This window comes from Glycine max, chromosome 15 (assembly GCF_000004515.6).
Source record: "Glycine max cultivar Williams 82 chromosome 15, Glycine_max_v4.0, whole genome shotgun sequence".
Classification (NCBI taxonomy): Eukaryota; Viridiplantae; Streptophyta; class Magnoliopsida; order Fabales; family Fabaceae; genus Glycine; species Glycine max.
In genome coordinates, this window is record NC_038251.2 from 19,241,506 (window position 1) to 19,252,101 (window position 10,596).

At 32.7% G+C, this 10,596-nt stretch overlaps 1 protein-coding gene across 10 annotated transcripts; it reads left to right on the forward strand.

Annotated features, from left to right (window-relative positions):
- Positions 1–901: 901 nt before the first annotated feature.
- Positions 902–10,329, forward strand: LOC100820086 (uncharacterized). 10 transcript variants are annotated; one of them, XM_014768357.3, is made up of 10 exons: positions 902–1,104; positions 1,211–1,331; positions 2,552–2,709; positions 5,853–6,489; positions 7,086–7,508; positions 7,610–7,741; positions 8,352–8,533; positions 8,637–8,748; positions 9,007–9,150; positions 9,796–10,329. In XM_014768357.3, the coding sequence occupies exons 3-10, from the start codon at positions 2,597–2,599 to the stop codon at positions 9,907–9,909; spliced, it is 1,857 nt and encodes a 618-aa protein (XP_014623843.1). In that variant the 5' UTR covers positions 902–1,104; positions 1,211–1,331; positions 2,552–2,596; the 3' UTR covers positions 9,910–10,329. The 10 variants fall into 10 exon arrangements, with proteins under 10 accessions (XP_014623843.1, XP_014623844.1, XP_040865649.1 ...); XM_014768358.3 differs by having other exon boundaries at positions 902–1,072; XM_041009715.1 differs by having other exon boundaries at positions 902–1,072; positions 1,215–1,331.
- The last annotated feature ends 267 nt before the right edge of the window (positions 10,330–10,596 follow it).

The window sequence follows — 10,596 nt, forward strand, 5'->3', positions numbered from 1 at the left end:
CTTTACATTTAAACCACCTAAACTTTAGTGGTAAAAATTTAATTCCCATTATGCATTAAATGTACCTTATCTTTTGACTTGAAACTCTAAACAAAAGACTCAAATAGGAAGAGTGACAAAAAGAGAAAGAGCATGAGGAGAAACAAGAATGCAGTGACAATAGGTAAACTGTAATGGGGTATGAAGTTGAGAATTCACTCATTTGAAGGTATTTTTGGAATAGAAAAAAAAAGATGGATGACGTGTTTAAAAGAAATAGGCGGTGTATTATATTTTTTTCCTTCAAATGCTCTTACAAGGTACTGTTTTCCTTTTTCTTTATAGGAGTGTTGTAACTACCTTAATAATCTCTTGATAGTGATCGGTATACTAAAGTTAAGGGTTAAATATTCGATAATATAACTTTCTAATTTTTTTAATCCCCTCAAAAAGTTTATTCTTTTTTATTAGTTCTTGTACTTAACCAAAATAATGTAGTTTTTGTCTCTTATCAAGAATTAAATTACATAATTTTGAAAGACTAATCCTACTTACTGTTGGGGTGTCAATAATCCCACTTTAAGTCAAAGTCTCGTTCTATTCAGTTGGAAAGAGGGACTAAAATTTTGATTAAAAAGAGGGGGAGGGGGGGATAAAGTGCTGTCCATCTAATACGTACTTTTAATTAAACCCTGGTACCCACCTGGTAAAGGGGATGAGTTTTGTGTTCACACCTCTTTATGCAACAGACATGTAATGTTAGGCACGTGAATTCAAGTGCAAAATTGCATAACACAAGGCTTTTCAAACAAACAAATGTATAATGACATTTCTTAAGTCACAACCGCAGTAACAAATGGCACCTTGTGTGATGTGAAGTCACAACTAACCGCAGGCAAAGTTTTGAACAATATTTTCTTATGCGTTTCAAGTATTCCTTCAAAGGGAATCACCTACTCATCAACCCCCTAACACTCCTCCCACGTTGCCTTTCTCTCCATCTTTTATATTTTCAACTCTTTCTCATAACCAAAGATCAATTGAAGCAAAGAAACATACATTAGTTAAATTGGAATGCAAAAAAAGCTTCACGGTGCCTTTCTACTTCTCTTTCTTGCTATCTTGGTATTTTTATGAGTCATGCATATTCGCCTTATCAAGTTTTTAGCCTTAAGCCATATATATAGCTAATCAATTCCTGCATGCAACTAATATATGTTCATCTTTCTAGCTAGATGATGACATGAAGGAGTTTTAGTGTCAGAAATTTAGAAGGCTTGACAAATGATTCAAGGGCAGCTAATATTCAAAATTGCAATATATCTCTCTGAAGTATAAGTACATGAAGACAGGTACTTGGTCAATTATTTATTTAATTTATGATTCACAATAACTAATTTGAATATTTTAATTAATTAGATCCACTTTCTCTGAAGTACATATCCATCTGTGTGTTTATTGTCTGTGATGCATAAGTATATTCTGACCCTTCTGATCAAACACTGAAAACTGCAGGCTCAAACTCTCCTCATAACCAGGGGAGAATACATATGTTTGTTCTTTATTTAGTTTGAAAAGGGAGAAAAAAAAAAAGCTGTTTTCTTTTCTCTTGACATCAAACAGCAAAGTTGCCAAAAGTTGAGATTATTAGAAAGGCAAATGCTAAATACTTTCTCCTTTTTAATTTTTTAATCAATGTTCTAACAATACTAGTTAACAAAATCTTATAAAAAAATTATTTTCTGAAATTAGGAAACTAACCAACCGAAAGTGTCTAATTTTATTTGGGTTTAATGAAACTTCAGAATAATAATATAGGCACACATTTGTGCCTAGCATATGCTGAGTTTTTATTATGTAATTAGAATAAAAACCTACTTTATTTTCTGCACACTTATTATATATACTTTGATTTAGCGACATAAATAAGAATAAATTTAAAATAGTTTTATATTAATTATTTTTTGCAAAATAATTTTATTTTAGGAGTCCTTTTTCTGAATTTAATAAATAATAGATAGAATATATTAATATTTAAGCTCTTTAGAAATTTAACTTCGCCTCTTATACTGAATATATTGGAAACCTTATTTTTCCTTTTCAAATGTATAGCCGAAAAAATTAAAGTAATAAATATATTAGTGAGAAAATATATTAAAATAATTCAACTTAATAAAAATATTTGAGAAAATAATATCATGTTTTCTTAATATATTAATAATTTTGAAAATTATATATAAATGTAGAAAAATTAATTTTACGAATTAAGTTAATCATTTTTAATTTTTTATAAATTAATTAATTGATTCTTGTATAAAAAAATGGAGGGAGTATAACGAAGAAATAAGCTGAAATGAATCCACAGGTCTCAAAAGCTAGACAAAATGTAAAAAATACAAGTGTTATAATTTTGTTTATGTCCTTCTGGAAGACGTGGAACCAAATGCCTGCTTTGAACAGTGTGTAGCATGCAATGGCTCTAAAATATGGGGGCCGGAGCTGCTACACAAGTCTCTCTTAATTTCAATTTCATACACGATCGCATATAGGCTGATGTACGTAGTTCATTCAGGTTTAATTTCACGTGACACCTTCTCACTAATGGCCAACAAATTACATGAAACATCTTGCAATGATACGAGGCTTGGCAAACTTTCATGTGAGTAATAATCCCCACATATCTGCTAGTGAAAACATCCTGCAAATCAAATTCCACTTACACTCAACCAGGTAGGTAAAAGTACATAAATAATATATATTCAGCATTGCTTATTTTAATTTTATTTTTAAATTAGAGGGAATGCAATAAGAATAATCCATTCATTCCTTATAAAGATCACTTAAGCTTGAATTTTCAAGATGGAGCACTGATAAATAATAGGATTAAATCTGTTTTTATCCCATATTTTTGTTGAATATTGTTTTTCATGTCTAAATTTTTATATAGTGTAATTTAATCTCTAAATTTTATAAAAAATTTATTTTAAGTCCTTACTCACGACTTGAAGAGAAGTAAGCCCAAGAACTAAAAATACTTTTGTTTTTTTTTTAAATTTAAGAACTAAATTGCATAGACTAAAAATAAATAAAAATACAGGAATTAAAACATATTTTACTGTAAATAATAATACTCAAGTGTTCCTGAGGATATAGTGTTTTTCTTTCTATGTTAATTTCTTAATTTTGTAGACTTGTAGTTGTTGGAAAAGTCTACATGCATGTCAAGAGAACAGAAAGTATACTACCAACACGTTGATTTAAATTTATAAATTCATTATTGACTATATATGTGTTGATATATAAATATGTTGATATATAAATGTATATCAAGTTTACTGATCGATGAATTGAACACTTCAATAGAAAATTTAATTAAAACTCTAAAATTACACATATAGGTTTATCCAAGTATTCTTGATAACGAATCATTCTTGTGAAAACCGAAAATAAACTTACTATTTTTTTTTTCTGCTTTAACAACGTCAAGTAAAGAATTGATGGCTAAAACTCATGATACCCACTACCTTTTTGTCTTCTAGTGTGGGTTGACGAAATCATAGTTTTTTTTTATAGTTATTATCATCATGATAATTATTACTAATGTTTGGACTAATGGTATTCTTGAGTTTGAGACTTGAGTGTTTTGAATCTATGCATTAGATTTTAATGTGCTGCATGTGCCTTTTAGCAATGTGCATTGTCTTGCATTTCTCACATTGATGCATTCAACATAGACCAACACACCAAAGTATATGCATTGTCTTTAATTCCTTCATAATGATATTTTTTTCAATCCGTGGTCCCTAATCCGAAGAATTTGTAATTACCGGTGAAGGACAAGGTAAAGAGTGTGACCTCTATGAGTTTGATTTTGACATTTAAGGCAGAGGAATCCGTATCCTTAAAGATTGTTTCCATGCTTGCAAGTGACATTTTGTTTCCTTCAGCCCAAATCAAAGCATTATTTTCCCACATGGTTAGAGAAAAAAAAAGTTGTTTAGTGCTTAAGTTGTTAAGTCAATTGGAAACGCATTACTGATCAATGAACCAACGAGGCTGTTATTACTTGCAATTTAAGCTACAATGAAAGACACAATACCACCAAACATGAACTTGAAATTAAGTATTCTCTTTTTTAAGCTCTACCCACTTCAGAAAACTCGCCAACCCAATCTACCCTCTATAATACAGTTTTATGTTACAAAAATAACACCCAACTAGTAATTTCACCTTAGAAGACACGTCTCTCTCTCTCACTATATATATATATAAATTTTTTTTTTTTGGGAATAGGATTTAGTGTCCAATAGTACTATTGTACTTACTAAATAACGACGAAGATCATGCCTTGAAATTGTTTCGCACATTGAATTAAGGATGTTGACACTACCTCTTGTAGTATAGGTCGTGACAAATTCTTCTATGGAGTCACACCATAACATGTAGAAGGCCAAAATTAAAAACTTTTTTTGGGACCCAAGAGCGGTTTAGTCCTTTTATGGCAAAATCGTCATCGGTACATGCATGCTATTGTCTATGTATATGTACAGTATTCAATTCTTCTTATGTTTGTACATAAGATAAATTTGAACACATCTTAATTTTGTTTATCAATTGATTCAAAATTTATTTTATTCAATTTTAAAACAATGGGTCCATAATGTTTAAGTCATAATTAAGAATTTGTATCTCCTTTCTATAAATTGCATTACATTTCTCTCTCTCTTTGTTTTGTGATTAGACCAAAGAAGAAAAGGAATACAAACCAATCAAATGAGAAAATCCCCTTTCATCTTTTTTCTTTTTCTTGGCAACGCTTGCCTGATAAATAGACAACACATCCAAAAGTTCAGCTTATCAAAATGTTTCTCATTTCAATTCTAATGACTTTTTTTTGGTGGCCATTTTTTACCACAGTATATAATAAAAAAAACCTAAAACATCAACATATACATACACCGGTAAGAAAGTGTTTTTTTTAAGAAAAAATTAAGCACAAAAATTATTTGATAGATCATTTATTTATATTCTGATATTTGATTAACTTTAAGTACATTATTGATTAAGTTTAAACTTCATTAAGCAATACGAAATGAAATGAAAAATTGTTGCAGTTATAGACTTATAGGTTAGTTCCTATTGATTAAAAGTAGTCCTGAGCAGCATATATTCCCTCCAAAGTGGTAGAACTAGGACTAGATTCTACCTAGCAAAAGACAAAGAATCAATGGAATTTTCTGTCCCTTTTTTCTATTAGAATCTAACCGTACCTTACGAGTCATAGTATCCTCTGCCTTTGGATTGTGGGTCACTTTCTTTTGGGGTGGCCAAGTTAAGCACCATGCTTTTGAGCTTTTTCCATTCATTCCATGTCAAACAAGTGATTAGGTAACTCTCACTCACATCACTGCAATGTGCAACTTATTTGAGAAGAAGAAAGAATAAAGAATCACCAAAGCTCTTTATTACAAACAAATTGTGTGTCAAGGGGATCTAGCTTAGTTGATTGACTAACGTATGAGTTGTTGTAAACTCTATGACATTGTCTTCTATTCTTACATATAAAAAAACATACAAATTGTGTTGAGTCACTGAGGTTCAAAGAATTTGTGTCACTGTTCATCGTCAATGGCCACACTATACTACCACTGATTGTGTTTTAATTCTCATCTTCCATATACAAAGGTCTTGCATAATTCCTCTGTCTTTTCTTGGTGGCAAGTTCCTGCTTCAACCACTACTTATATTAATGCCACTCACTGAAACACCATTCCACTGATACAAAGAACTGTGTTTTTTTTTTGTTGCTCTTGTGTTGTTTTTCTTGTGTCATTCTTTGATCAATTTTCTCTCTTTCGAGACTCCATTTTCAGCATAGGAACCATGAAACAAGAGCCACTGGCATCACCAACGACATCGTCACTACCACAACCAACAATAACAACAAAAAATGTGATCAAGATTCAGAACAGTTTGACTCCATCACGGTTAAGACTTCCTTCCAAGTACAGAGAGCCTCCAAAGACTCCACCAGAGGTTGTCAACAATGGGATGGTGTCAACGCCATTGAGGAGAGCCAAGTCCGTAACTCCAGAGTTGAAGCACAATTCAAGGATCAAAAAGGGTCTTGTGCTGAACAAGGCCAAACCCAATGAAGAGGTTTTGGGAACAACGCAAAGGGGTAGGGAAGTTGAAGAGGCTAAGGTTGTTTCTCGTTTCGTTAGGCCTCATGCTGTGGAACAGTTTTCAAGGCCAAGAAGTGGAGTTGGAGATTTTGCTTTTAAGAGGGATAAGGAGGACCCTGATGGGAAGAGTAAGAAGGAATTGATGGAGAAGCTCGAGGCGAGTGAGAGTTTGATAAAGAATCTGCAGTCTGAAGTGCTGGCTCTGAAGGCTGAATTGGAGAAAGTTAAGGGCTTGAATGTGGAGCTTGAGTCTAACAACAGGAAACTCACTGAGGATCTTGCTGCTGCTGAAGCAAAGGTGGTGTCTTTGAGTGGCAATGAGAAGGTTAGAATTGAAATCTTAATGGGTTTCTTATTTGTTATAATATGCTTAAGGAAAGAACTTGGAATTTCGGAATGCAAGCTGCTTCTTCTCTTTAATTGTTGGTTCCTTTTTACTGTTCATAATTTCTACTACCTCATTTAAAAAAATCATGATGTTTAAGGTTAATGCATACAAATTAAGTAGAATTTAATATGGGTAAAATATTAATGTATTTAGAATACCTTGTATTAAATATAAGAGGTAAATGTGGTTTGTTGTATGTTGAAATGCTTTTAGATACGTTGCCACTTGCAAGTGTAGAACTTTCTTAAAGATCATATCTAATTATTTTAAATAGAGGCATATGTGGAAAAAAATAAATAATTAATAAGACTTGAAATTTGTAAAACATTAATAATTTTGGAATAAAAAAGAAAGGCTAAAGTTTTTGGAGTGGAGGTAGTAGTATGGTTAGTCCATTTATTGGAATCATCAAATGTGACTGAATTTTTCAGTGTTAGTTTGTACAATGATGCCGTACATCAGTTTAGTGGATAAGGGTTATCCATCAACTATGCATGCCTTAGAAATGAGTCTGTTTTTTGTTTTGGATGAAGGAGCCAAATGGAGAACATCAGAGCCCCAAGTTTAAACTCATTCAGAAACTCATTGCTGACAAATTAGAAAGGTCCATAGTGAAAAAGGAATCCATTACTAATGGAGGCTTTGTTAAAGCATCAATTCCAGCACAAACTGCAATTCCTGAGGTCACAACTACGAGGACAGGAAGAAAACCTACATGCAACTCGTGCCTGCCACCACCTCCACCACCGATGCCACCATCAATCCCTTCTAGGCCTATAGCAAAAGCGAATAACACTCAAAGGGCCCCAGCATTTGTGAAATTATTTCACACATTAAAGAATCAAGAAGGGATGAAAAGCACAACGGGGTCAGGTAAACAGCAGAGACCAGTAGCTGTCAATGTACACAGCAGCATTGTTGGAGAAATTCAAAACCGTTCTGCTCATCTTTTAGCAGTAAACATTGTGCTTTTAAATTCAATTGGTGGTTATACAGTTATACATTTTGTCTTTTTCAACTTAAATATGCACAATTACTGATTGGTTATGCTTTCCAGATAAGGGCAGACATTGAAACTAAAGGAGAGTTTATTAATGACCTTATAAAAAAGGTGGTAGAAGCGGCCTACACAGATATCGAAGATGTCTTAAATTTTGTTAATTGGCTTGATGGTGAACTCTCATCATTGGTGAGTTTGTAGCAAAATTATTAATCCAGTGAACCAATTATTCTCCACAAGTTAGGCAGCTGATTTATGTTAATTCATTGTCATTTAAGATAAGGACACATCATATTTATAGTTTCCCATTTGGTATGACATACATAGTTTTATTCCATTATAAATTTGTAGTAGTTTTAAATTGTTGTAAAAAGGGTGCACATCCTGTTTCTGAAATCTGAAAATTGTACCGTTGAAGACTGAAAATTTAGTATTAGTTAATTCAGAGTAAAAACTATAAGTTATTGCTGATTTTTCCTTGAATGTCATACCCCCCTTCTGAGTTGTATTACTTCTACCATACTTCCCTTCTAATTTTGTTGGTACATTTGGTTTAAGCCTGGTACATAACGAAAGGTGGTTAAGCAAAAAGCTTGAACTAATTGATTTTGTACATGACAACTCACATGTATAAACATTTATCAGCAAATGAGACATAATTACATTATAATTGCACATTATAATTGCCAAAAAGCAATGAGTGTTTTAAGATGATGTTTGATCAAGTGGTACAACTGAAATTATGCTGATACCAGGTTGCTGTTGGTTTCATATTAGCTATGCATTCTGTTTTCTGCAGGCTGATGAGCGTGCAGTCTTGAAGCATTTTAATTGGCCCGAGAGGAAAGCTGATGCCATACGTGAAGCTGCAGTTGAGTATCGCGAACTTAAATCATTAGAGCAAGAGATTTCCTCCTTCAAGGATGACCCAGAAATTCCATGTGGAGCTTCCTTGAGAAAGATGGCTAGCCTATTAGACAAGTTTAGAAATAAATCGATATCTTGTATTCAATTATTTATGTTAAATATGCCAGGTTCATAGTTTGGAGGATACTAACCCTGTCTTATCCTCTGGTTGTGATAGGTCTGAGAGCAGCATACAGAGGCTAATCAAGTTGCGAAATTCTGCAATGCGTTCATACCAAGAGTACAAAATTCCAACTGCTTGGATGCTTGATTCAGGAATCATGACCAAGGTATCCTTTTTATGGTTTCTTTGTGAATGTGATAACCATAATGATACTTAGTAAACCTTGCCTTTCTGATAAGAACTGGAGTTGTTGAAATTAGCCTGCATAAATAGATATCATACTTAATTACACGAACTGAGTTGTGAGAGCTTGGGTCATAGTTATGCATATACAGATTATCTATGTTAGAGAATTGAAAGTGAAATTTCCAATTTGCAGTTATAAAACCTGATTGGATGAATAATAAATATGCCATGTCTGCAGATAAAGCAGGCTTCTATGACTCTGGTCAAGATGTATATGAAAAGAGTGACAATGGAGCTTGGATCAGCTCGGAACTCAGACAGACAGTCTAGCCAAGAATCCCTTCTTCTCCAGGGCATGCATTTTGCATATAGAGCTCATCAGGTATTTCTTACATAACTGTCTGCAAAATTCTGCATATTTTCTTGTCATCAAAATTAATTTCCCAACATTGCAACTTGAAAATGTTTATAAATGGCATATTAGAGTGCATGATCTTAAATCGGATCCCTACACAGGAACAAATACCATTTGCTTGTTTGAATGATGAGTAGGCTTTTTAGTACTACTGGATTGCTGTTTCATGCTTTGCAAACTTATTAATGATTTTGGAAGTTATGGAAAATGTATAACTCATTGATCATTTCATGTCTTTGAATTTATTAACATTTTTTTTTCAGAAGAGTAATGTCAATGCAAGACAGATCCGCAACCTATTTGCAACTTACAAATTTGACATTTTCAGATCATTAGGAAGAAAAAGAAAGATACCTGGTTTTAACTAGATAAATTGAATATACATTTTTGTAAGCAAATTGAGAAAACCATATATGACTTTAAAACACTGCATATGATGTAATTAGTAGCAATTAATTGGATCATCCTAGCCCATTCCAATTCCCATATGAAATCAATCCATTTTCATAAAAGGCCAAAAGATATCACTTAGTGGAAGCCAACAATAGGGAATATTCTTACAGTTTTCTTAATTAATGAGGCTGACTCACTTATTGTGGAATGTTTTGGTAGTTTGCTGGTGGTCTAGATGCAGAAACTTTGTGTGCTTTTGAAGAGATAAGGCAACATGTACCAGCACACTTGGCAGGTTCTCGGGAACTTTTGGCTGGCATAGCATCATCATGAGAGGCCTTTGATATATTATACTTTCTTTTCCTTATGTCCAACGTTGAACAACATTAACATTTGGAAGAAATAAGAAGGAACATGAAGATATTCTGAAAAGAGTACATTAAATATAGTGGTTGAGCAAGTTAAGTGGCTAGGCTGCTACTGTTCAATGGTTTAAAACTAGCAGCTTCCCTCATCTTGCTCTGTGGATAAAATCTTTACTCATCGAGCTTAAATATTTTTTTCCCCCCAAGTTAGACCCCTCTACTTTCTAATTATGTAACAACAAGAAGAAGCTTTGCATGTATAGGTGCATATAATTAACTTCTACTGAGTACTGAGTTTCTGTAATAAACTAGAATTTTTACAGTGATGTTATTGAAAAGTAAAGTCCAAAGTATTCAAAGACTTGATTATCAATGAATTTTTCATAAATTCATCTCTTATATTAGATTCGATTAACTCTTCTGTTTTTTAAATGATTGAGTAGCAACACTCTTAACTTACAAAACTTGTTGAATTCGACTCGATGGAAGATAAACTATGATGTTAATTTAACACAACTATATGCTTAAGTTTGAATAGGTTGTTTCTGTTCATGTTAAGGGCATTAAGAAACTCCTAAGGACATTTATTCCATACGTATTACTTTATTGTGGAAACACATTTTTTAAGTTTTAAAACTAGGAAGTATCAATTCTC